Raw genomic sequence first — 27,528 nt, 5'->3', positions numbered from 1 at the left:
CCTGGAAAAGTTCAACTCAAACTGCGCCAAGAGTAAACTACCTTTCCCATCCTGCATCAGCCAAGAGCTCCCAGCATCCTCCCCGCCTCTGGTTTCCTATCTTTTTTCCTACGGCATAGGATAAATAGGACTTCATCACCCAGGATGCCTTTGGCCAAGCTAACCATGCGCATGCGCCAAGGGGCGGGTCCTTCTTGCCCTCACGACCCCGCCTCTGTTCTATCGCCGCCATTTTTTCAGAGACTTTCATCCGGCAGCCGACGGGGCTTTTTTTCTTAAAGGAAAAGCGACAGCTCAAAAAATTTCCCCCTTCTCCCCGCAAGACCTGGCGGCGCTGGGGACAGAAAGGCCACAGACAGGAAAGTGGGATCGGGGTGGAGGCAGAAGAACGCTAAGGCTACTTCCGCGGCTTAAGGAAGCAGGATAGAGCTGTTGTGGCATTAGCGGTTCCTTAGGGACGCAGGTGCGCGCGCAGCCAGCTCAGGGTGCGCGCGAGGCGGGGAAAGAGGTGCGTTTTCTTCCCACCAGCCTCTTCGCGAGACCTGCCCCACCCGGTGTCCCTAGCGCGCGTTGAGCTTCTGAGGGGGGGAAAAAAGGTGACTTTGGGATTGTCGCGAGACGCAGCCGTTTAACGGTGAGAACGGGTGCGCGGGGAAGGAAACCTCGCGCGCTCCCTTGGAGCCGTTTCCTGATTGGCTGAAGGAAGGTGTGGGGGAGGGAACCCGGTACGCCGCTGCGTGTGAGACCGTGAGGGGCGGGGCGAAGAAGTCGTTCTTCCTCTCCAATTGGTCCGCTGAGCGTCTGTGGAGGGCGCGCGCGCGCGCCGCCAGCGGTAGCGGGCTTTGAGTGGCAGGGGACGGGGGGGGCGCCCTCGGAGCCGGGAGGAGGGGAGGGGGGAAAGAGGAGCGCAGAGTGAGAGTGAGCCGGACGCTCCGGGAGGCAAGGGGGGCGGGGGGAGCAGCGTCGCGGCTGCCGCCGCCTCCGCCTCCGCCGCCTGGGACAAGGGGGTGGGGGACGGAAGAGTCCCGATGCCGGGGGAGACGGAAGAGCCGAGACCCCCGGAGCAGCAGGACCAGGAAGGGGGAGAGGCGGCGGCGGCCAAGGCGGCTCCGGAGGAGCCCCAGCAACAGCCCCCTGAGGCGGCGGCGGCGGCGGCGGCGCCTGCGGGGACCACTAGCAGCCGCGTGCTGAGGGGAGGCCGGGACCGCGGCCGGGCCGCTGCGGCCGCCGCCGCCGCCGCTGTGTCCCGCCGGAGGAAGGCCGAGTATCCCCGCCGGCGGAGGAGCAGCCCCAGCGCCAGGCCTGCCGACGCCCCAGGGCAGCAGTCCCAGGCCGCGAAGCCCCCGTCTCCAGCTCAGGGCAAGAAGAGTCCGCGACTCCTGTGAGTAACGCAGTCTTTCAGGCGGTGGTAAAGACCCCCCTCTGCCCGCACGCAACCCTCTCGGCTCCCGTAGCGCCCACTCCACGTGACATCCTGCCTGCTCTGCCCCCTGCCGGTTTGCAGGCCAGATGTCACTCTGCTCCGGGTTAGCTGTCTTATCGTTCTTCTCCGGCCCTCCCTCCCCCGCCCCCGTGCCCTTTGCCTGTCGGGCCACCTCCCCACCCCATGAAGTCGTCCTTTGCAGGATACACCTCTTCTACTCCCTAGTGACCCACCTCTTCCCTTGCTGCCGCAGCCTTCTCCCGCACTCTGGCATCTGCACTCCCTTTGTCAGCCCATCCCTTTCCCTCTTAAGGCGGCTCTTTAGTATTACATCACATCCCCTTTAGGAAATCAACAGCTTGATCTTAGCCTTCCGAAGTGTGTCCCCCGCCTTCCCATTAATTAGCCCAAGAGCCCGTTGTATTAGTATTTTCATGTAGCTTTTTACGTTTTCTCATTTTCACATCATTTTTCACTCGTTTTAGAAATCTGGTACTTACTAGTAGGGTAAAAACGTGGTTCTGCCAGTTTTAAGTGTAGAGTCTTTCAAGAGTAGGTGGGTAGTTTTAATTTTTGCATATGTTTTAATATAGAAACTTCGTTTTTAAAAATTAGACTAATCTGAAAGGAATTCTTTTTTTACCTAGAGATAGAGGAACCAGGAACATAAATATTTTGTTTATTAAAATAATGTTTTTGTGTTGAAAATAATGAAGCACACGTGTTTGGAAATTCTAGAAACTAATCGCATTAGCCATTAAATTCATTACTGGAAATGTCAGTTTGTGTCTTTTGACTTTCAAGTGAAAAAAATTAGTGAAAGCAGAGAAAAAAAGGTGGAGGGGGGATCAGTTTTAAGTGCCCTCCCCCGCCTCCCAAGATTTAACTTATATCAGACCTAATAGATTTAAAACTTGAAATGACCTGTTCTGAAATTGAGTTAAGTCTGTGACCCTGGCATGCTTGCCTTAGAAGCCTCTCAGAGAAATAAAATTCAAAGGTATCATATTGTGATATTAGATGTGCTTTCAAATTTTTGAATGTTAACATAATTTAGGGAATTGTGTAAACTACAGTTGTGTGGACAACAAAAATCTACTTCTAAATGGTTCAGTTACAATTAGGATTCTAATTGCTGTAGATGAATTTCATGGTCGTAAAAATTTGAAGCTTCTGTGTTTAATGTCATAAATTTGAAAAGAAATTTCTTAAACTGTCAGTGCCTCAGTTTCCTTGTATGTGTGAGATAATGTTAATCCCTATAAAGATGTGTTTGTGAGAATTGAGTACAGCATGTGAAGCACTTAACACAAAGTCTGGTGCATAGTAAATATTTATTAAAAGTTATTGTTTTGAGTAGTGGTGGCATGATGGAGGTATAAGTGATGTGTAGTGGTGGTTTTCATGTAAATTCTGCAAAGTTGGATTTTTTTTTTGTTACCTTGTATAGGAAGGTTAATAACTTTGTAATTTTTTAAGATTCTCTTCCTTTCTCACCTACCCTTTTGAGAGTTACGTATATCTGTATCTCCTTGCCACATTTCCCTCCCACTTTTCCACCAGTTTTACTTATAGAAATGACCTCTTAAGATAATTATACCTAGAGTGGTAGTTTTACCCGCTGTCATGGTTTATTTTTTCCCTAACTCTTGGCAAAAAAAGTACTAATGAGCCTTTTTACTTCCATGATATAAATAATACAACAGTCAAACTTGGATGAAGATGACAATTCAGTCTCTTCGGGTTTTTTTTTTTTTTTTTGAGGAAGATTGGCCCTGCACTAACATCTGTTGCCAGTCTTCCTCTTTTTCTTTTTTCTCCCCAAAGGCCCCAGTACATAGTTGTATTTCATAATTGTAGAGTTGTAGCTCTTCTGTGTGGTACACCGTCTCAGTGTGGCTTAATGAGCGGTCAGTAGGTCCGTGCCCAGGATCCAAACCAGCGAACCCTGGGTCATCGAAGTGGAGCGTAGGAACTTAACTGCTATGCCACTGGGCCTGCCTGCTCTTCAGTTTTTTCTACACAATATTCCTTGTGGGGAGGAAGGACTTGTCTTCGTTCTCAGTGTCCCCCCCTCTCACCCAGCATCATAAAAGGTGGTATTCTTTTACCTTCTCTTAGCCTCAGAACTATCTGTTGATTAGGTATTTTAAATTATGCAGTTTTGATTAGATTGTTAAAATACATTTTCATCAAAATAATTTTTTGTTACACATTTTGAATTTCCTGCGGAGTCCTAAAGCATTTCAGTTCCATAACCCTTGATTGAGCAGTAACTGGGTCTGGTACTGTGCTGAGTTAGGCTTTATAAAGGTAAATGAGCCATGAACTTCATCTTCAAGGACCTTGCAGTATCAGAGGAAGATGGGTTGAGTAGTGCAGATTTGCCACACGTGTGCGTGGCTTACAGGTTTTCAGTGATAAAATAAATTTTAAAAATAACTAAGTAGGAAACTTTAATTTAATCCTTGCACACGTTTCAGGGTTTTGAGTATCAGTTTACTGAACCCTGGTCAAGTGCCTTCTGACCTTGATTTACCTCTGGTATTTTCCAAATAACGCTATGACAGTTGTTTAAAAAGAAAGTAAGAGATCTCATCTCTATGTTAATTACTTGTTCTAGTCAGGTCCTTTTTCCATATCCCAACATTTCCCCCTATAAATTCCCAATAATCAAGTGTTTAACCTACATTTGTTTCTTTTGATTGAAGAGACAACAAAGTGTACAATAGCTTAAAAGGTCAATAAATATAAAGATTTGGATTGATTGAAATCTCTTTTCCGATTAGAAGGCAAAATAATATAGTGGAAAAAGCATTGGACTTTAGTCAGAAAGTTTCAGGTCCCAGCTTTCTACTCACTAAGTGACCTTGGGCAAGTCACTTAACTTCTTTAAATCTGCTTCTTCATCTATAACTGATAATTTATGATTTGTGAAATGCTCTTTATAGTTAGATGATAGTTATGCTAGTTTTTAAAACTTTTCTTAAGCTTATAACAACTTTTCCATTTGCATTGAAATGTTCAGAAGTTAAATGAAAAGAGCAGGACATCTTTGTGAAGGGAAATAAAAAATTTTTCAGTGAAGTTGCTCAGGAGAAAGGCACAAAGTTAAATACTGGAATCATTATAAATTAAAACTTAAGGGCTAATAGTAAAGAAAGGTAAGCCAAATTTGGAGAAAGGTTATGTATCAGTACTGTATAAGAACTAGGCTCATCATCATTTGCCATATTTTAGCCAATAAACTTATATTTCAGATGCAGGTGTTTATGTGCTCATCTAATTTTAAAAATATATCTATATATATTCCATCAATTTTTTTCTGATTCATAAGTTAAAACATCTATGCTTTCTACTAATATGCAGACAATTTAATTGTTAAACTGACTAGGTTAAAATGCAAAAGGCTTCTTTTCATTCTATCTTATGATAGTAAGTCCTTTGTTTATAGGATGCATTTCAGAATTTAAAACTTCAATAAATACTTTTTTAAACTGCTAATTTAGCTGTTGAGTAACCCTATTGGCTAAAACTGAGTATTCTTAGAGGTACTCCTGTGGGTTGCATGCAGAGGTGCTCCCATGGGTTACAAATGAAGGAAACAAATATTGCTCTATTTTGTGGTATGTGGAATTCTATTTTAGTTTTATTTTCTTGCTAAAAGTAAAATGGCAGTAAACCTTTGGGTGACACTTTCTTGCTATTTCCTTTTGTAAGGAAAAGGCGAGGGTCATGGATAGTGAGAATGAAGAGACAGTAATATTCTGAATTGAAAAAACTTTTTTGATTCTTTGGAGAAGGCTTCAGTTGTACAAGACTAAAATCCTGTTTTCTTCCTATAGTGATCAATATGGTAATAGAAACATTGAACCATTCTAAAAGGTTTTCAGAAAATTTATTGTATAATGTTTCAAAATTTAGCAATTATTCTGTACTTTTCATTTAGAGTTAGGATGATTAGCAGTTATCTTGTGTTGTTAATTGGCACACTGGTAATACAATTTAAAATTATAATACCAAGCTTTTAAAAAAAATATGGAATGAAAAAAATCATAGCTATTCTTTCTAAAGAGAACAGAATTTGTATTACGCTATGGTTTCTGTATTTGCTTGGATATTCTTTTGTAACATAAGAGTCTTCATTTGTATTAGGTTTACTTTCAGAAAAAGAGAAAACTTGGTACTGCTCAAGATACTGTGTGGCATCTTTAGGGTAAAGATCCAAGGCATGTCAGCCATTTGAATTTGGCTAATGGCTATAAGGGGATTCTTATACTGTACACAACAGTTTTGTATGATAGAAATTTTCCCAAATTAAAAGCATGGGAATAACTTTTTGTTAAGTCAGTAGTTTATAACTCATTACTGTGGCTATCTAATTTGTAAAGTTGCAAGTTATATTTATTTCTGAGGTCCAGTCTATTGCCTTTGTAGAAATAGATTTTGACTTGGGTTTAACAAAGAATAATTTTAGAGTTTTCTTTTAGGTTCACTAAATTTTTATTATGAAAATTGTCAAATATACACAAAGTAGAGAAAATAGTATAATGAAACTCCAATATTTATCACCAAGGTTTAACAGTTATTGAGATTTTGCCATGCTTGTTACATCTATCCCCTTTCTCCCTCTTTTTCTTTTGGCAGAGATATTTTAGAGGAAATCTCAAACATTATTTCATTTTACCCTTAGTTACTGCATTTAATGTAAATTAAAAATTCAGGTCCTCGGTTACACTAGCTGTTTCAAGCACTCAGTAGCCATGTGCAACTACCATGTTGAACAGTGCAGATACAGAGTGTTTTAATCACTGCAGAGAGTTCTGTTGGACAGCATTGCTCTAGCTGCTTTCTGTATCACTCTGGAGATGAACATGAAAGAGATAAATATTTGTGTTTTAAGAAAATGTGCAAGATTGTTCATTTAATATTTGATTCTCATTTCTTTCAGATGCGTAGAAAAAGTAACAACCGACAAAGGTAAGACTTGGTCGTTCTTACCTCTCGTGTATGTTACACTGATTATCTAATAATCTGATAAAAAACAGAATAAGCTTCAGCCTGGTAATTCAAATTGTTCCCATGTAAAAGTGATTTTTGTTTAGTAAAGAATTACTGAAGTAGATAGAACCTATTTAGATAACGGCAGTCGTGGACCATCAGAACATTTCGGCATTATTTAGAAACCTAATAATGGGAAACCAGATTGTTTGATGTCAATTTCTTGTGATTTTTAAGCTATTTAGTTTTTTAGCAAAGTAACAGAGAGGAATAATACACAATATACAGAGTAAAGTCTAGACAAAATCTTGATGCTGGTAGAGACTCAAATTATAAATGTAGTTGGAAGAATGTGGAAAGAAAAGTGTTCTAAGATTTCAGCCTGGTGAATAAGTAAATGGGGTCATTAGGTTGTTTCTCTTTAAAGAGTTTTAGCAAACCAGATATATGTGTTGAATGTAGTCTTCTGCTTATCTGGATTATGAAGAGAAGGTGATGTTCACTTTTTTCTTTTTAAACAGTTTTTTCGAAAGACTTTATTCTGGCTTTGCAGATTGGGTTATTAAAATTGCCTCTATCATATTGGGCCAGTTGCTTTTTCATTATATTTTTTTTATAGTTATTGGCTGTGTTCCATGATGCTAAATTCAAATACACAGCATCCTTCTTAAAACTGGAACAAATATACTTTTAAGCGTATTTCGTTTATTGTGTCTGATCTAGGCCCGGTCCTGATGGGAATCTACTTAATAACTGAGGGTTGACCACTTAACTTATTATATATATGTTATTCCTAATGAAGATCTTTCTATTCATAAAGAATGCTTTGAGAATATATATAAAGCAAGTTTAAAACCTGGATTTTATGCCATATAGAAGAATGGCAGTGTGATTAGACACCAGTAACTTGAATTGGTGGCTGCTTTGTAAATAATTAGATGTTAATGATCAGATTTCTTTTTTCTCTGAATTTTAGAATCTGAGGCTAGTATTTCATAGTAGACAAGGCAAAAGTGTTTTGTACTAGGCAAATTTTTTGTGTAGAAAGCTTTCCTGTTTTGTCTATCAAGTTTTTGGTTTTGTTGCTGTTGGTACGTGGAAAATATGGTATGTCTGCTAAGAATGGAAGCTCTCATGTTTCTTATTCACAGATCACCTTGGAAATTTTATGTGGGGAAAATGAGGAGACAGGTGGCAATCAAGTACCAGAGCATTTTTTATTAAAATAAAAAACTAAAACTCCAACCCGCCTTTATCTGAGCTAAAATTGCCTCATGAGTCTAAAGACTATGTCTAGAGAAGTTATTTTGGGTTGCCTGAGAACTTGCATAATGTGGTGGAAATTTTGAACCCCTGTTGCAGGTAGATTAATTGCTCTTTGTGTAGATTAATTGCTCTTTGTGTAGATGTCTTACACCAGAAATTGACATGTTACATACTTCTGCCGCTGTGAAGAGATTAAAACTGCATTATGGGTAATTCAATCTCAAAATCAATCCCACTAGTTAAATGCTCTGGATTTAGACTTAGAACCCAGGATTTGAATTCAAGTTCTGCCTTTTATCACAGATAATTCAATACCTGGAATCTAGTAAGCACTCAATAAAAGATAGCTGTAAAGGGTGTAAAATTTCAAAAAAATAGATGTTTCTCCAACTCCCATCTCCATCTTTTCATTAGTTTACCTATTACAGTAGCTGTTCAACTCTATGAACAGTATATAAGTACATAAGAACCGTATCTTACATACGTTTATACAACTAGATCAGTGAATAAAGAAATGGAGGCTGTAGTAGTCCCTTTTTCCTGTGCAGTTGAATATTTAAAATTCACCTCATTTCTTTCACTTGTCTTTTAACTTCTCAAAAAGTTACTCTGTTACTCTAGAATAGTTTTCCATCTCTGAATCTGTTTAATCTACTGAATTTTAACTGAAGTAACTCATACTCATTCCTGAGGTTGAAGTTTTTTCAAAACTTTAGACAGGTTTTGATATTTTCTAGAGATATGACTATCTCTATTTTATTAATATTGAAAGGATGATTTCAGGATTGCTTTTACTTTTATTTACTCCAAACAATGTGAAATTATATGCTTTCCTTCAGTTACAGATAAGAACTATTGATGTGTTTGAATAAATAATATTGCATACACACAAAACCAACTTGCTCTTGTTTTTAAATTATTAAATTTGCAATGCACTATGTTAATTTTTAAAACTCAGATAATAGTGAAGAAACATGTTAATATTGGTCCCTGTGTCTGCTACATTTATTTAACCCTGATGGTATATATAAAACAAATAGAATGTTGCTTTGCAAAAATAGTGCTTAGTTATTCATTGAACAAGCAATTGATAAGCATTCACTGTGTTTCCAGCACCGTTCTAGATACTGGGTTGCACGGTAATCAAGTAAGTGCAGTGAAGAAATTGACACAGTGTAGTGTGTTTGATGAAGTTGGGGGTGGGAAGGCTAAGTTTAAATAAGATGGCAAGAGAAGACCACTTTGAGTATGTGACATTTGAGCTCATACGTGAATATGCAGCTAGATATCTGAATGAAGAGCATTCCACACAGAAGCAGCAAAAAGGAAAAAGCTTAAAGCATGAAAGCTTAGTTTACCACTGCGGAGGCTTATCATCATTGTGGAGCTTCCAAGAGTTAGAAATTTTGAAGGATAGAGCCTGGCTAGTACATTTTTAACTTGGCTTTATGTTTTCGTTCTTTTCTCTTTGAACCAGTGTTACCCTTATGGTAATGAAGTAATGGTATGGTTTGCCTAAATGTAATTTATTAATAATCCCAGTGTTACTTGATCCACAAATTTTAATTTTTTTCACTTTCAAACCTCTGACTAAAACTGCCCAAGATAAAACAAAAAAGGAGACTGTAATATCTTAATGTTTACTAAAGTGTGTTTCATGGAATAAAATAAATATTACAGAGTCAAATGTGGACAGTGCTTGAGTCATCAGTTAGACTCTTTATTCCAGGACTTCTCTGAGACTTTGATTTGGCATAATATACAATGTAAATACCAAAGTAGGCAGCAGTTACCTAACTCAATTGACTGTAGACCCTCCCCCTCGTGTGTGCGTGCGCGCCAGATTAGCCCTGAGCTAACATCTGTTGCCAGTCCTCCTCCTCTTGGTGAGGAAGATTGGCCCTGGGCTAACATCCATGCCCATCTTCCTCTACTTTATATGGGACACCACCACAGCATGGCTTGATAAGTGGTGCATTGGTCCGCACCCTGGATCCGAACCTGTGAACCCCGGGGGCCGCTAAAGCGAAGCGCTAGAACTTAACCACTACGCCACTGGGCCCGCCCCCTTTTATTTTCTTTTTAGAGAGTATCTCATAAAATTAGTTTATGGAAAACATACTTTGAAATACTGGGTGCTTGAAAATTTGATTATAATTAAACGTTAGGTCTCATCTTTTATTCAAAATCATTTTACTGTTTTCAGTTACTCTTCTTGTTATGTAGTGATGTTTGGAAAAGATTGCCTAGACAGAATCATCAGATGAGTTCATCACAGATCTGGGAATTTACTTAGATCGTTTAGAGCTTTGCCTATTTGCTTTATCTCATTTATAATCAGCCAGTATCTCGAATTATTAATAAAATATTAGCTTGTTTAGATATTTTTTCTTTCCTGAAGCACATCTTCATTTTTTTTTTCTTTTCCTAAGGAAGGTCAGCCCTGAGCTAACATCTGTTGCTAATCTTCCTCTTTGTGCTGAGGAAGATTGGCCCTGGGTTAACATACATGCCCATCTTCCTCCGCCTTTTATGGGATGCCACCACAGCACAGCTTGACGAGTGGTGCTTCGGTTGGCACCTGGGATCTGAACCCGCATACCCGAAGCTGCTAAAGCACAGTGTGCGAACATAATAACTATGCCACTGGGCCAGCCCCCATTTTTTGTTTTTTATTGATTTAATCTAATTTACAGATTTTTATGACTCTGCTCCTTTTTTAAAAAATTAGAATTTATTTTTAACAATTTTGAGAGTTTTAATTTCATCAGAGTATTTCATTTTTCCTGTGTTGGAATACTTTTGATTATTTCTTATCCTTTCCTTTCCAGTATCCTTAAACAGTATACCTCTTATTCTTAAATATATAGAACATGCATTCCCACCTTTTTTTCCCACTCTAATAAGAAAAATCTAACTTTTTAATTTTTACCATTTGAGTTTCTGTACAAAGAATGATGTGAGAAGTTATTCAGGACATTGTCTTCATAATTCTTTCTTGAAGCATTTTGAGTCTTCTTACTGATAACCTGGTTTCCATAGTTAAAATAAAATCCTATAGGTTTTGAATAAAAAAGAGAACTGGAAGAAAAATCTCTAGGTGAAAAAAGGCATATATATTCTCAACCCTCAGAAATGCTGTCAGTTTTAGCTGAAACATTCTCCTTCACAAATTAAATATACTCTTCTAAAGATGGCTTAAATATGTTTTTCTTTTTTAAAGCCTCGATTTCCCTGATTTCTCTTAATACTGCTGAGATTGGCTAATATTTCAAAATGGACTTTACTAATTACTTATGGAAAACAAAGTAGAGCTAATTATAGAAATACACAGTAATATGAGCAGGTTTCAGAAACTCAGGTTTCTATTATAATAATGCTCATGTATCAGATGGCTGACAGTACATTAGATAGGCATTTTATCTATCCTATTTCCTTCCTCGCCCTTTATCTTAAGGTAGCAGGAACTATGTTATTTCTCTCAGTATGAGAATGATCTACTCAACATCTTGTTCCTTGTTGAGAATGCTGCAAATCCTTTAAACCATTTTTCTAGTTCAAACATCCAGGCCTCTTGTGCTTCTTCCTCTCTGTTCTAGTCTCCTAGAAATGCAGACATATCTCATTTAAGCTATATATAGATTGTGACATAGGCTTAGAAAGCCTTGATTACCAGCTCATTTCAGTTATGGGATGTTTTATCAACAGGTAAATGAGTCTTTCTGTCCCTTACATACAAAAAAATAACTTGATAACAATTTGCCAATTACGATTCAACTTATATAAGAACCATCTTGACACAGTTATTTTATTCTGTTATACACAGTATTTATTTCATATTGAGATCCCTTTCCCTGCCGGAACCACTTGTGAGTTTGCAGCAGAATGCCCTAGTGGAATAAAACTGAAGCAGAAGAAACCGACGGTCCTGAGTGGGCAAACTTAACATTCAGCTGATAAGAATCCAAAATCTCTAAGAGACAGCCATCTCTCATTAGGGCATAACATTATCCTTTCACTGACATGATTCTGAGTGGACAAGAACCTCTGACAAAAAGGAATTAGCTCTGATGTAATGTCCCCTGACCTTTTTAAGTCCAAGAAGGATCAAGCTCCTCTGAATTAAAACTAGCCAGATGGATCTAACTACAGTGCATCCAGGCAAAGACCCTTCGGGCTTCAGCGCAATCAATCCTATTAGAGGTAACGGTGGTTCCATCTTCTGCCTGCCTGCTTCATTAAACCTGACTTGCTTTTTTTGATCCTAGTTAAATTCCCAACTTGTATCCTAGCTTCTTGTTGGCTGATTATGTTTGTAGCATTTCTAAACCCTATTTTCTTTGCTATATCTCTCCCTAAACTCTTGTATCAGTTATCTGTCCAGGTACTACAAACCATCCAAAACTTAGTGGTTTAGAATACAGCAATTTATTATTTCTCAGTTGGGCCATTCCCTCTTCTCATTGGTCTTTCAGTTCAGTCATGTTAATGTCATGGTAGTCTCAGGGCAGTGTGCCAGAAGGCTGAAGGCAAAAACTACGAGGCGTCTTGAAGCTACCCTACAGGATACAAGATCAACATACAAAAATCAGTTGTATTTCTGTAAATTAGCAACAAAAAATTGAAATTATAAAATTAAAAAATACCATTTACAATAACATCAAAAAATATGAAATACTTAGGGATAAATCTGACAAAAGATGTAAAATACTTATACACTGAAAAGTACAAAATATTGTGGAAGGAAATCAAAAACCTAAATGCATGGAGCAATGTACCTTGTTTGTGGATTTTAAGACTCTGTATTGTTAAGTTGTCATTTTCTCCCCGTATTGATCTATGAGTGGAATGTAATCCAAATCAAAATCTCAGCATTTTTTTTGTGGAGAGCTTTGACCTTGAAAACTTCTTGAAAGGGTCTTGGTGACTCCTAGGAGTTTACAGACTACACTTTGAAAACCATTAGCTTATACTAATAAGGAATCCCACTGTATTTCTAAGAGTGGGATTGATTCTTTAAGAGAAAGGAGTGAATAGATACTTTGTGGGCATCCAGCCATACTACACATACATGTTTTATAGTGTACTTAATTATTACCTGATTGAAGGACATTTGATATTTCTCTCTGTTTTTTCTGGGATTACAGGTGATTTTTTTAAGAAACTATTAAAATATACCATACATACACAAAAGTGCACTTAAGTGTACAGCTTTGTGAATGTTCTCAAGGTAAGCCCAGTCGTGTAACCATCACTCGGCTCAAGAAACAGAATGTGGTTAACTACCCCCAAGTGTAACCACTATTCTGACTTTGAACAGCACAAATTAGTTTTGCCAGTTTTTGAATTTTATATAAATGGCATAATGCATTATGTACTCTCTTGTGTAGGGCTTCTTTTGCTCACCATTATGTGACATTCCTCTATTTGTGTTTGTTCTGAATTGTTTATTTTCATTGCTGTATAGTGTTCCATTGTGGAAATATATCACAATTTATCCATTTTACTCTTGATGGGCATTTGGGTAGATTTCAGTTTGTGGCCTTTATTACTAGTGCTACGATGACTATTATTCAATAATTATTATTATTCAATAATAAAATTTTATTAAAGCTTAATTTACATACCTTAAAATTCACCCATTTCAAGTGTACAATTCTGTCTGTATAGATTTGCCTTTTCTTGATATTTTATATAAATGGACTTGTACATACAATATGTGGGGTTTTTTTTTTATTTTAGGTCTGGCTTCATTCACTTAACATAATATTTTTGAGGTTAATCCATGTTGCAGCATGTATCAATATCTTCATTCCTTTGTATGGAAATACTTCATTTGATTTATCCATTCACCAGTTGATCCGCTTTTTAGCTGTCATGAATAATGATACTGTGAATTTTCATGGACAAATTATTGAGTGGACAAATGTTTGTATTTCTTTTGGGTAGATATCTAAGAGTAGAATTGCTGAATTTTATGGTAAATGTATGTTTAACTTTAAGAAACTGGCAAACAGTTTCTCCTGGTGGCTGTGAAATGTCCACGAGCAATAGATGAGAGCTTCTGTTTCTCCACAACCTCACCTATGTTTGTTATTACCATGCCACCATTCTGTCAAGCCAGCTGCCTCAGGATGGTGGACAACATGGTAAGACTGGTAGTGAATTCCATGAGCGTGGGCCTATTCCTGCATTTCAGTTGCTGTGAAGTGAGTTCCTTGATCAGAAGAAATGCTATGTGGAATACCATGACTGTGGATAAGTCATTCTGTAAGTCCATGAATGGCAGTTTTGGCTGAAGCATTGTGTGCAGGGAAGGCACATCCGTATTCAGAGTGTCTATTCCAGTAAGAACAAAACACTGCCATCTCCATGATGGAAATGGTCCGATGAAGTGAACTGATCACCCTGGGGAACGATGCCATATCAGGGAGTCAGTGTTGGTCTCTGCTGCTGGCAGATTAGGCACTCAGCAGTGCCTGTAGCCAGGTTGGCCTTGGTAAGACTCTGGGTTTGGTTTTCAGCAAACTCAGCTTGGCAGCTATAGGAAATAACGATTTCTTTCAGGGCAGGCATAGAAACTTTCAGGTCATTTATGTGGTGTTTGAGCTGGGAATTTTGGACCCCTAAGTACGTCCTTTTCTTTTCCCACTTTGTCCAGCACAGTTAGGAGCAGCCAGCCAATCTCATTATAACTCGTTAGTTTGAAATGTTCTAAAGTATCAAATACATGATCACTAGAACCTTGGCTCTTACTTACTGTGAGTATTTGATTGGGAGTATCCGTTGGTGATACTTTGCCTATTTCTGCTGCCACATCTTGCCATGGACTTTAATTGCTCCCTTTTCTACTAGAAATAGAGTCATGTTAGTGCCTTTAAATCTAATCAGATTAGAGAACCAATTCAGAAAACATCCATAAGATTCTTTTCCTCCAGAACCACTTTCAGTACCAGAGTCTGTATTAGAGTTCTTCAAAGAAACGGAACTATTAGGCTATATATGTAATTTATTTTAAGGAATTAGCTCATGCAGTTGTGGTGGCTGTCAAGTTTAGAATCCACAGGGCAAGCCAGCAGACTGAAAATTCAGGTAGGAGGTGATGTTACAGTCTTGAGTCCAAAATTCACAGGACTGGAAACTTAGGGTTTCTGTATTGCATTCTTGAAGCCAAATTCCTTCTTCGTGAAACCTGTCTTTGCTCTTATGCTTTTAACTAATTGAATGAGACCCACCCACATTATAGAGGGTAATTTACTTTACTCGGAGTCTACAGATTTAAATGTTAATCGCATCTAAAAAAATACCTTCACAGCAACTTCTAGACTGGTGTTTGACCAAACAACTGGGTACCATAGCCTAGCTAAGTTGACACACAGAATTACCCATTACAACTAACCTTAATTTATGGCAGATTTTATGTTCTTATTTCTTTAACTTCATTTTTGCTTTCTCCATCGTTTAATGTTATGTTTTATTCTATTTTCTTAACCCTTTCTATTTTTGTTCTATTTTTTCAGAGATTTTCTCAGCTTAACTTCGCATCTTTTCTTCAAAGTTTTAATTTTTGCTATCATATCTTTAATTTCCAAGAGCTTTGAGTATACTGTTTTAAATAGGGTGCTGTTAATCTAATGATGTACTAGCCTCCCATCTGAGGATATACTTATATATGTTTTTTCTGTACCCTGAATTGCCCATTTCTTTCAAGTTTTCTTCTCATTTGTTTATTTAGTCTCTTTTGTTAGAGATTTTCCGCAAGTTTTGAGTGTTCCCTAATTTTCTTTTGATTTTTAGAGTTAAGTACTAAAATGCTGATTTGGAAGGTCTGTGTGCATGGTTTAGACTTCGTATTCTCTATTAAAGGATGGTATGAGAATAGTCTTTCTCTGGGTCATTTCAGTTTGTTCAGAGAGGAATTCTTATGTCTCTTTTTTTTTTACTTAATTTTATTTATTTATTTATTTATTCCCCCAAAGCCCCAGTAGATAGTTGTGTGTCATAGCTGCACATCCTTCTAGTTGCTGTATGTGGGACGCGGCCTCAGCGTGGCCAGAGAAGTGGTGCGTCAGTGCGCGCCCGGAGTCCGAACCCGGGCCGCCAGCAGCGGAGCGCACGCACTTAACCGCTAAGCCACAGGGCCGGCCCATTATGTCTCTTGGTACGTGAGGTAGGTAGGTAGGTAGGTAAGAGGTCGGCAGGAAGGGTCTTCAACATTTATTATTTTTGCTTCCATTTAATTACCCCTATTCTCTGCCCTCACCTGAAACCGTTGATACCAGAGCCTGTCTAGTTTAACCTCTCCTAAATAGTAAACATCCATTCAAGTGGAGGGGTAGTTGCTGGCAGCATAGGATAAAGGGGTCTGGGTGTTTAGACTACTCTTTTTAAAACCTTCCAACTGCTCTTCCTTTTTTCAGTCTTAGACTGCATCCCCAAGTTTCAGAGGCACCCTGTGACTCCAATTCCTGACCCTTTCTGAAGTGGTTAAAAATGTATATACATATATTGCTTGTTACTTGTTTGGTTCCCCGCTTCTAGTTTAAGTTTAAACTTTATTTGATATTTAAACTCATTTATCACTATCCTGGTTTTGGTCTTCTAAAATTTTGTTGAAATGAAATCACAGGGTGGTTATTGTCTCCTTTCGTGTTCCTTTGACTTTGTTAGTCTTGGTCATTTTTAGTCCTTTTCCGTCATTTTAGTGACATTTTAGGAGGCAGCAGAGACAAAAAGTATATATTCAGTCTGTTCTGTTTAACTAGAAGTCCCCTGAAACAGAAGAACACTGAGGGGAGCCCAACAAACAGACTTTTCTAGGTTCCTCCCTATCTGCCACCTAGTTCATGTTATGCTAAGGTGATAGCATGCCTCCTGAGACAGGTTTTTTAATCTGAATTCTTTTAGGCAGTTAAAGGAGAGGTAACAAGAAAAACTTTCTGAGTCTTTTGTTTCTTCAAACTAATCAGCCTAAAATGATCTTCATGTCAGAGAGGCATATTTTGGGATGGCAAATATTGTTCCCCTTAGTACCCTCTGATGTTCACACAACGAAATCACCTAGGAATGCATTTCTCAGAACATATCCCCATCGTTGAGCAACACATGACTATATAAAGGACAGTCAGAGGAGGAGAAGCTACCAAGGAAAAGGGAAAACCAGCGTGGTAGGAAAAAGACCAAGAAAGTGTGGTGTGAAAGCCAACTGTCAAAAGATGAGAAGTCAGGTAAGATGTGGACTAAAAAATGTCAATTAGATTTAATTCATGGAAGACATTGTGAACCTTAACAATAGCTATTTTAGTGGAATAGCAGGGGCAGAAACTAGATAATCTATGATGCCTCTTTCTTCCTTACCTGTGTATCTTATTGTGGTCAAGGTCTAGCTACCCGTTTTGTGTCATTCCCCCTGCAACCCTCACCTCAATCTATCAGCCTTTTGATCATTATATTTAGGTAAGCCCCTTGTTAACATTAGATTTGTGCTATTACAGTTGCATCACAGCTGGTCTCTTTAATTTGCGTCTCTCAAACCACCTCCCCTTATCAATCCATCATGTCCTAGATCCATCTCCATTCAAGTCATGTAAGTAACTCTTACTCTCTAACTTTCAGAGATTCTCTACCACCTAGCTAACTTTAAAGAGAAGATAGATTGAAAGAATGATCTGAACAAAGCAAAATTGTGCTATGGTTATGTCTTTAAAATGTATTTTACAGTACAAACGTCCTGCTGGAAGAGAGAAATCAGTGAATAAGCCAGATGTTAGGAATAGCTAAAAACAGCACATTTCATAAATATTGATTATGTGGACCATACTGAATCTAGACCTTAATGGCATAGTAGACCATAATCCTGACAATTCCCAATTTTATATATGTAGCACAGAACTCCCTCCTCTGAATTTCAGGCTAACTGATGTTTTACTCAGCAGACATTTCAAATTTAACATGTCCAAAACGGAATACATATTCTCTCTACTGTCTGCTCAAAACAAACAAGAAAAGCGCCTGATCTTCTGTGAATGCTCCCACAATCCATCCAATTGTTCAGGTCATAAATCTAGAAACTAAATCCATGACACCTCTCTGTCTCCCTCTATCCCTTTGTTAAGTCATTTTCACTCCTTTCTGGTCTGTCTCCTAAGTATTTTGCATCTCTAATTCTTTCCATCTGCAATGCTGCTATTATTTTTCAAGCTATTTTATTTGTTGCCTAGACTGTTGCAGTAGACTTTTAGCTGGTCTCCTTGAAATCAGTGTTGCCCCCACATGGGTCATTCTCCAGCCTGCAACCAGAGTGAACATTAAAACCGCAAATCTGATCATGCCATCTTCCTACTTAAGTTCTTCTCTGGCTTTCTATGGCTATTAGGATAAAATCCAAAATCCTGCAAGGACCTTCTTTATTAGACTTTTTCCTGCTTCCTCAGCAACATTATAAATGATGACAGTTTTTGTCATGTTCTCTCGACTCCAGTCATTTTGGTCTTCTTACTTCAGTTCCCATCTCATGACAATTTACATGAGCTCTTCTTTGCTACTTCCTCTCCTCTATCACCTAGCTGGCACTTACTCATCCTTCAGAGTCCAGAGCCATATTTTTTCAAACTTAAATGCTAAATTTTGAGCTAATTGTTAGCTATAGAGACCATTAGGTTAATGAACATTAGTTTTCAGAGCAGCAGTTTCAAAAAGAAAGCATTCTTTGAACTTCTCAAACCTATGTCTAAGCAAAGTCTTTTAATGTTTTTAAGAGACAGAACTAATTCACCTGACTATACTCTGAAATTAGATGGCACTAGTTGGTGATTCTAATTTTTTTTGCCCTAAACTTTTAATATCTATAGAAATTTTGTAAACTCTTATTAATATTTTTTATCCTTTACTCCCTTTCTGTCAATGCTCCAGTAGCTCATGTCTGCGCTGAAATAGGTAAGACAGAAAGTAAAAACGTAGATGTAGTAAACGGTGAAGGAGATGACTAAAACAAGAAGGAAAACTCTAATTTAAGTATTAACGCATTTATGCACATAGACAGCCTTGTTGTTTTAACAATGAGTAAACCAGATTGATATGTACAAATCATTTAATTTCTTAATTAAAGTTTGAAAATCGCTCAGTTTTTCTCTGTTTTTTAATCACTAAAAACAATTCCTCCAGTTTTCTCTTTTGAATTATAAAGAAATACCACATGCAGTTTTAGATTAAAAATTCACTTTCATGGAATAATGAAACTTCCTGTGGTCTTTTAGGTCAGTGTATTATGTAAGTGGGTCCCTCTCTTGGCACTTGAACCTACTGCTGGGTGGAAATTAGCCAACTCTGAATTGAGCTCTTGGACTGGCACTTTCCTGTTTCTCTTTTACGTGGTTAGGTGTGGTTTAGTAGAAAGAATATAGACTTTGGACTTAGATATACCTGGGTTCAAATCCCAGCTCCACCACTTAATCTGTGAGCCCGAGAAAGTCAGTTACTTGCTTTCCTCATCTGTAGAGATAAGAATAATAATAATTACTTGACAGGGTTGTGAGGATAAATTTAGAAAAAATGAAAAAAATATTATCATACTGTATTAGAGGTTTGTTAGTTTCCCAGAAGAAATGTAAATATATACATAAATAGAGATGAGAATGTAGCTGCAGGCCCTCCTGGACCAGTTCAGCTGACCCCATCTGTTATCAACAGTGTGATTAAGAATTGTCTTAGAAAAACTGCCAAGTCACGTAGCCAGAGCTTGAGTAAAAGAAGAAATCATGACCTGAAAACAACCTCTAAACTAAAGATCCTCCTCCCCGTAGAACCAAAGGACCGGGACGTGACCGGAACTTGCAAGTTGGACTCTTATAAGAAGCAGGGTTCCTCATTCAGGGAGATCCAGTGTTAAAATTCCTTCCCCACCTCATCAGAAATGTTTAGAACCCCGTCATAAATGTTTAGAACCCTGTCGTAAATGTTTAAAATCTTACCATAAATGCTTAAAGCCCACCAATCAAAGCCTATCCCACCAGCATTTCTGTGTGCTGGCCTGGTCTCCCTAACCTCTTAAAAATTTCACCCCAAATCCTGAATCGGGGAGCCAGATTTGAGGGCACATGCCACATATCTCCCTGCAGATCGATCTTGCAGAATAAAAGCTGATTTCTCCCCCAAAAGGCTTATGCCATAATTAATTGACTTGCTTATGTGCATCAGGCAGAGAACCCCAATTTTGTACGGTAACAAGACCTTTACTCTGGTTTCTTCCCAGCCTGTCAACCAGCCATTCCGTGTTCACCCAACAATCAGTGTTAGCTTTGTAATCTTGAACATGTCATTTAATTTCTCTAAGCTTCATTTAGAAAAATGGGGCAACCTGAAGGAGATCATATTAGGATGACCCTTCTAACTTGAAGTCATTTTCATCATGGTGAAGTGGCTATCACCTTTTGGAATTTGATGAGTTAGGTTGTTTTGAAAGAATTATCTGTTGCCGTAGGATTGAGATAAATCACTTAACATTTCTCCTAATTCTTCAAAAGAATTAGGAAAAACATTCTTGCAGGTAGTACTAGTATCTTGTCTGAATTCATAGTATCAACCACTCTTACTTTATCTCTTCTTCCTTTCAGGAATGTAGTTATTATATTAATTGTGCCTGCATGTTGCTCAGGCAATGGCTTGCCTGATGTCTTCCTTCAGCTAGGCTACCATGGCTTTTTTCTCTTTTTTCTTATTACTTATATATCAAGGACCCTCCTCAAAGTCAACTGCTACTATGAGAAGAAGCTAGAAATTGTTTTTAAAGTACCACACAGACGAAACTTGATTCTTTTCTATCTGGTTATGATTGTTTATCCTAATGTATGAGTTGTCTTTCTGTTGCCTATTTCTACTCTGGAAGCCTGATAGTGCTTATTTTTTCCCCTTTGTTTTTGCCTGTGGTGGTGGTGGTGGTGGTGGTGGTGTTTTTTGTTGTTGTTGAGGTGAAATTTGTGTAACAATTAACCATTTTAAAGCATACAATTCGGTCACATTTAGTACATTTACAATGTTATGCAACCATCACCTCTATCTAGTTCTAAACATTTTCATTCCCCCAAAGAAAACTCATACCCATTAAAAGCAGTCATTCCCCATTCCCCCCTCTCCCCAGCCTGTAACAAACATGAATCTGCTTTTACCTTAAATCATTAATCTGAATTTACCCCTGTTATGAATATCTCGCATAGATGGAATCATACGACATGTGGCTTTCATGTCTGGCTTTTGTCATATAACATATTTTAAAGGTTCATCCATGTTGTAGCATGTAATAGTACATATTACTAGCACATATTAGTACTTCATTTCTTTTTATAAGTAATATTTCATTGTATGGATATACTACATTTTGTTTATCCATTCAATGTTTGATGGACATTTGGGTTGTTTCCATATTTTGGCTATTATGAATTGTATTCCTATGAACATCCATGTACAAGTATTTGTTTGGATACTTGTTTTCAATTTTGGGGGTCTATACCTAGGAGTGGAATTGCTGGGCTGTATGGTAATTCTTTGTTTATGTTTTTGAGGAACTGCCTACTGTTTTCCATAGTAGCTGCACCACTTTATGTTCCCACCAGCAATGTACAAGAATTTGAATTTCTACACGTCGTCTCCAACACTTATTTCTCGTTTTTTAAATTATTATTATTATAGCCATCTCTAGTGGGTATGAAGTGGTAATCTCATTGTGGTTTTGATTTGCATTTCACTGATGACTTATATTGAGCATCTTTTCGTGTGCTTTTTGGCCATTTGTATATCTTCTTTGGAGAAATGTCTGTTTCAAGTCCTTTGCCATTTTTTAATTGGGTAGTTCGTCTTTTTGTTGTTGAATTGTGAGAATTCTTTATATATTATGGATATTAATCTCTTATTACATATGTGACTTACAAATATTTTCTCCTATTCTGTAGATTTTCTTCACTTGTAAGAATTTTTTAGTGTTAGCTTTTACATTTAGGTCTTTGATCCATTTTGAGTTAATTTTTGTATATGGTGTAAGGAAGAGGTCCAGCTTCATTCTTTGTCTGTGGATATCCAAGTGTCCCAGCAACATTTGTTGAAGAGGCTGTTCTTTCCTCATTAATAGTCTTGGCAACCTTGTGGAAAATCAGTTGACCATAGGTGTATGGGTTTGTATCTGGACTCTGAATTCAATTCCCTTGGTCTATATGTCTGTCCTTATGCCAGTACCACACTGTGGTACTGATTGATTACTGTAGCTCTGTAGTAAGTTTTGCGATTGGGAAGAACAAAGTGAGTCCTCCAACTTTGTTCTTTTTTAAGATTATTTTGGCTAATCGAGGTCTCTTGCATTTTCATATGAATTTTATGATCTGGTTGTCAATTTTTGCAAATAAGGGAACTGGGATTTGGATAGAGATTACATTCAGTTTGCAGATCTACTTGGGGAGTATTGCTTAGAGATTACATTCAGTTTGCAGATCTACTTGGGGAGTATTGCTGTCTTAGCAATATTTAAGTATTTTATTATTTTTAATTGAATTGTAAATGGAATTGTTTTCTTAATTCCCGCTTTGGATTGCTCATCACTGCTATATTTAAAACGACTAATTTTTGTGTGTTAATCTTGTATTCTGCAGTTTTGCTAACTTTGTGTGTTACCTTTAATAGTGTTTTTTGTGTGTGAATTCTGTAGAATTTTCTTTAGAAATAAGATCATTTCATCTGCAAATAGAGATAGTTTTACTTCTTCCTTTCCAATTTGAGTGTCATTTATTTTTCCTTGCCTACTTGCTTTTGCCAGAACTTCTACTTGAATAGAAGTGCAGAAAGAGGGCATCTTTATTTTGTTCCTGATCTTAGAGAGAAAGCTTTTCAGTCTTTTACCACTGAATATGTTAGCTCTGGGGCTTTGATAAATGCCCTTTATCAGATTGAGGAATTTCTGGTCTATTCCTAGTTTGTTGTGTGTTCTTATCATGAAAGTTTGTTGAATTTTGTCAAATGCTTTTTCTCCATCAATTGAGATTATCGTGTGGGTTTTTTTCCTTCATTCTATTAATGTAATATATTAATCAATTGATTTTTGTGTGTTGGACCACCCTCATAATCCTGGGATGCATCTCACTTTGTCATAGTCTTACTATGCTCCTGGATTCAGTTTCCAAGGGGTATTGGTCTGTAGTTTTCTTGTGGTGTCCTTGTCTGGCTTTGGTATCGGAGTACTAGTCGCCTTGTAGAATGAATTGGGAAGTGTTCCTTCCTCTTCTATTTTTTGGAAGAGTTTGAGAAGGATTCATGTTGATTCTTCTTTAAATGTTTAATAGAATTCACCATTCACCAGTGAAACTATATGCTCCTGGTCTTTTTTTCATTGGGAGCTTTTTGATAACTAATTCAATGTCTTCACTTATTGTGAGTTCAGATTTTTTAGTAATTTGAGTATTCTCTTTTCTTTTTCCTCAGTCTAGCTAAAGATTTGTTGATCTCGTTGATCTTTTCAAAGAACTGACTTTTGGTTCTGTTGATTTTTCTCTACTGGTTTTCTATTTTCTTATTTATCTCTGCTCTAATCTTTATTTCCTTTCTTCTGCTAGCTTTACGCATGTGGTTATTTTTTCTATTTTGATGTACCCATTTATGTCTATAAATTTCCCTCTGAGCATTGCTTTTGCTGCAGCCCATAATTATATTATGGCATGTTTAAGTATTTTCTAATCTCCTTTGTGATTTCTTCTTTAAACCATTGGTTAAGAGTTTGTTAATTTCTACATACTTGTGAATTTTCTAGTTTTCCTTCTGATACTGATTTCTAGTTTCATTTCATTGTGATCAGAGAACATTCTCTATATGATGTTAATCTTTTTACATTTCTGGAGACTTGTTTTGTGTCCTAACATATGGTCTTCCCTGAAGAATCTTTTGTGTGCACTTGGGAAGATTGTGTATTCTGTTGTTTTTGTGTGAAGTATTCTTTATATATTTGTTAGGTCTAATTTTTTTATAGTGTTGCTCAAGTCCTCTATTTCCTAATGGAACTCCTGACTAGTCATTCTATCCGTTACTGAAAGTAAGGTATTGAAGTCTCCAACTTACTTTAGTATGATCTATTTTTCCCTCCAATTCTGTCATTTTTTGCTTCATATATTAGGTATATATAGGTTTATAATTCTTTTCTTGACTGATTGACCCTTTTATCTATATACGTGTCTTTCTTTGTCTCTTATAACAATATTTGGCTTGAAGTCTATTTTGTCTGGATATTAGTATGACTACATGCTATGAGTTGAATTGTTTCTCCCAAAAAGACGTTGAAGACGTGAATGTGACATTTGGAAGTAGGATCTTTGCAGATAAATAGGTCTTTGTGGTAATTTGTTGTGGCAGCCCTATGAAACTAATACAGATTTCAGTACCAGAAGTGGAGTGTTGCTGTAACAAAATACCTAAAAATGTGGAAATAGTTTTGGTTAATGGGTAGTGACTGGGAGAATTCTGAGGCACTTAATCAAAAAAGCAGCCTTGATTGCCTTAAAGAGACAGTTGGCAGAAATATGGATGTTAAAGGCAATCTGGGGAGGCTTTAGAAGGAAAGGATGAACATGTTACTGGACAGTAGAGGAAAAGTGATGCCTGTTAGAAAGTGGCAGAGACTGTGGCAGAGTTATGTTCTGTTGGGTGGAAAGTAACACTTTTAAGCAATGGACTTGTATATTTAGCTGAAAAGATTTCCAAACAAAGTGTGGACAGTGCAGCCTGGTTTCTCCTCGTTGATGGAGGGTTAGATTGTTTCCATTCTTTAGCTATTATAAACATGCTACAGTGAACCTCCATGTGCCAGTTTATTTTCCTAGGGGTAGATACTTAGAGGTGGAATTGCTGGAAGTATTTTTGGACCTTCCCTGGAAGTGACGAATATTTATCAATTTTGTATATATTTGTCCAGAAGTGTTGTTACCATATCTATAGTATATATCTTACACCTATATTATAAATTTATTTTTTATCTATGTCTATCCATAAAATGTACACGTATATCAAAAAATTTGGATATTATATGGATATGGGGTTTTTTTGCATAATAAAGTGTCATGGAGTTGGTTTCATGCTTTTTGCACATTGACATGACATGTCATAATTCATATAACCAGTTTCCTCCTGATAATTTAGTTTTCTACTCTTTTACTACTAAAAACAGTGCTATAATGACTGACTCTATACATAAAGTCATTTTGTAAGTGTGATTGTAGTTTATAGGATAAGTTTCTAGTAGTTGAAATTAACGTGAAAAGGTATATGCATTTATAATTTTGATAGATATTGCCAAATTGTCCTTCATAGAGGTTTTGCCAGCGCCCACGCCATCATCTTATTAGAGTGCCTGTTTTTCTACAGCCTGGGGCCAATACAGTGTGTTGTCAGACATTTGGATCATTGCCAGTATGATGGGGAACAATACTATGGCACTGTCATTTTCATAAGTTTCTCCTATTATGAGTGGATTGAGCTTTTTTGTTGGTGTTTGTTCGTATGTTTGAAAGCTGTAAGTTTTTACTGAGCTGCCATTTTTCTTTTGGGTGTTAGACTTTGTTTATAGTGGAATTTGCCATGCAGAAAATTGTTTTTATGTTTATGTAGTCAGATGTTATCAGTCTTTAATACTTGAAATTTTGTGCTATTTTTAGAAAGGCCTTTTCCATTCTGAGATTATTTAAAGAATCTTCCATAATCAAAATAGGCTCACTTTTAGTATACTAACTTATGTAGATCTAAGTAATAAGCTTCTCTAGGTATGAACACCAATTTTTAATGATAAGCTTTGTATTATCACTCGAGGGGATGACCTCACCTCACCTCATTTACCCTTTAAAGCTTGGAGAAATATAGGGTAACAGATTGTGTGTGTGCCTGTGTGCAGCATCTCATAGGTGAAACAGAACCACACTGGAGCTGGACGTTGTCATGATTTGCCCTATAGATTAATTCAGATTCATGATGTAGTTCTAAGTAAAATTATTGAATACAGTCAAGGGAAGGCATTCCTATTATGGAATTTCTTTTTAGGAATTCCTTGCAGCATTGTTTGGTTGTGTTAAATCATCTAGACATGTGATTCTCTTTCGTGCCCCTGTAGTTCTGGTCTTCTTTCTGGAACCACTCACTCAATTTAGTTGCTTTTGTCTTAGATCTAAAGGTTAGAATTCCATGAATTGAATTACTTAAGTATGTTTTGCCTACTTCTGTTACAATTCCAGTTTTTAGTAGAGTAGATAGGGCAATATAAAATTATCACTTTGCAACGTACAAAGTTTTTTCTTTAGAGTGATGACAAAAAGGATAAATTTTATCTAATTTTCCTCTCATCTTGTTTTTCTATTATTTCAATAAAAATCTGAGGGATTTTCTGAAAAAAATTTTAATTTATCTTCTTTTCATTGACTGTATTTAATAGTAGACATACAGAGATGGTTATTGGTTAACTGTAAACTTAAAAAGAATTGTATATGTTTTCATCTAGATCCCAAGGAAGAGAAAGAGGAAGAAGAGTCTACCCTCTCTCAGGAAGCTTCCGTTGCTGCAACTAGGCCTAGCCGGGGCTGGCGCAGCAGTAGCAGGACGTCTGTCTCTCGGCATCGTGACACAGAGAACACCCGAAGCTCTAGGTCCAAGACTGGTTCGTTGCAGCTCATCTGCAAGTCAGAGCCAAATACAGATCAGCTTGATTATGGTACAGTGCGAGTAGAGTATGGTTATTTAATAACCAGTTGCCTGTTGATTTTAAATGTAATGTTGAACATTTACCAAAACAGCTTAACTTTCAGGGGTAGGTGTAGTTATGTAGGAAGGATTCATTTTTGACAGTTTGCAGATACTCTCCTTTTGTATAACAACCACAGACAGTAATTTGGTATGAGTCTCTTGGCTGCAGAGAGAAAATATCTTTATCTACGTAGATAAAGTTTTGTTTTGTTTTGGCTTTATTTTTCCAGATGTTGCAGAAGAGCATCAATCTCCAGGTGGCATTAGGTAAGAAACTTTTCATATTTCATATATAAACCCTTGGAATCAAACAGAACAGTCACGTTATATGATTCAGAAGTTGTTTCCTACTTGAAATAATTTTGAACTATTAAAGAGAAATTAACTTCAGTTTTGGTATTCAGTTTTTAGATTCCACTTTATTCTTGATTAGAGCTTTCACCATGTAGTCTTTAGTTATGTAGTTGAGAAACCATGTCTTAAGTACCTTTTGTGTTCTGGCTTATTCCATGTTAGGCAGTAATGTGAAATGTGGGTGTTTTGACCCTAGTTTTGAAATTTTATCAGTGTCTTCATTTGATAAGTCATTTAATTTTTTTCCCTTTTTTTTGGTCTGTTGATAGGCCTTTTTTTTTTTTTTTTACAGCAGATTACTAGACATAGTATTTTAAAATTGTTTTTTTAACTCTTAGTACCATTGAGCAGTCATCACCTTACCTTTATTTAATGAAGTGATAGCATGTCTAGGATTTATGTATTTTTAGTTCCAATTATTATTCTTTAGGATAAAGCAGCTAGATTGCAGTCCAACTATACCATGAAGATAAAAATCCTAAATAACCTATTCTGAATCTTTGGCTACCTCTAAATAAATTACCAAATAAAATTCAGTTGGATATAATCCTTACAACTAGAATTTCTAATCTCTGCGTCTTTTTAGTAGTGATGAGGAGGAGGAGGAAGAAGAAGAAATGTTAATCAGTGAAGAGGAAATACCATTCAAAGATGACCCAAGAGATGAGACCTACAAACCCCACTTAGAAAGGCATGTCTCAGATTTTACTCCAGAGACGTCAATGAAAAAT

The 27,528-nt window shown here is 37.3% G+C and overlaps 1 protein-coding gene across 2 annotated transcripts in view; it reads left to right on the top strand.

Moving 5' to 3' along the window:
- The first annotated feature begins 969 nt into the window (after positions 1-969).
- Positions 970-27,528, top strand: part of ZFP91 (ZFP91 zinc finger protein, atypical E3 ubiquitin ligase) — a 37,032-nt gene continuing 10,473 nt past the window's right edge. The window contains exons 1-5 of one of the 2 annotated variants that reach the window (XM_058526820.1): positions 970-1,381; positions 6,375-6,403; positions 26,202-26,411; positions 26,674-26,710; positions 27,387-27,488. In XM_058526820.1, the coding sequence (XP_058382803.1) occupies positions 1,029-1,381; positions 6,375-6,403; positions 26,202-26,411; positions 26,674-26,710; positions 27,387-27,488 (731 nt within the window). In that variant the 5' untranslated portion in view covers positions 970-1,028. Of the gene's footprint in view, positions 1,382-6,374; positions 6,404-26,201; positions 26,412-26,673; positions 26,711-27,383; positions 27,489-27,528 lie in introns of both variants that reach the window. The other variant, XM_058526819.1, reaches the window with a different exon arrangement.

Source organism: Diceros bicornis, chromosome 31 (genome assembly GCF_020826845.1).
Source record: "Diceros bicornis minor isolate mBicDic1 chromosome 31, mDicBic1.mat.cur, whole genome shotgun sequence".
NCBI classification, from domain to species: domain Eukaryota; kingdom Metazoa; phylum Chordata; class Mammalia; order Perissodactyla; family Rhinocerotidae; genus Diceros; species Diceros bicornis.
The sequence above is the reverse complement of the archived record's forward strand: the minus strand, read 5'-3'. Positions and strand labels throughout refer to the sequence as shown.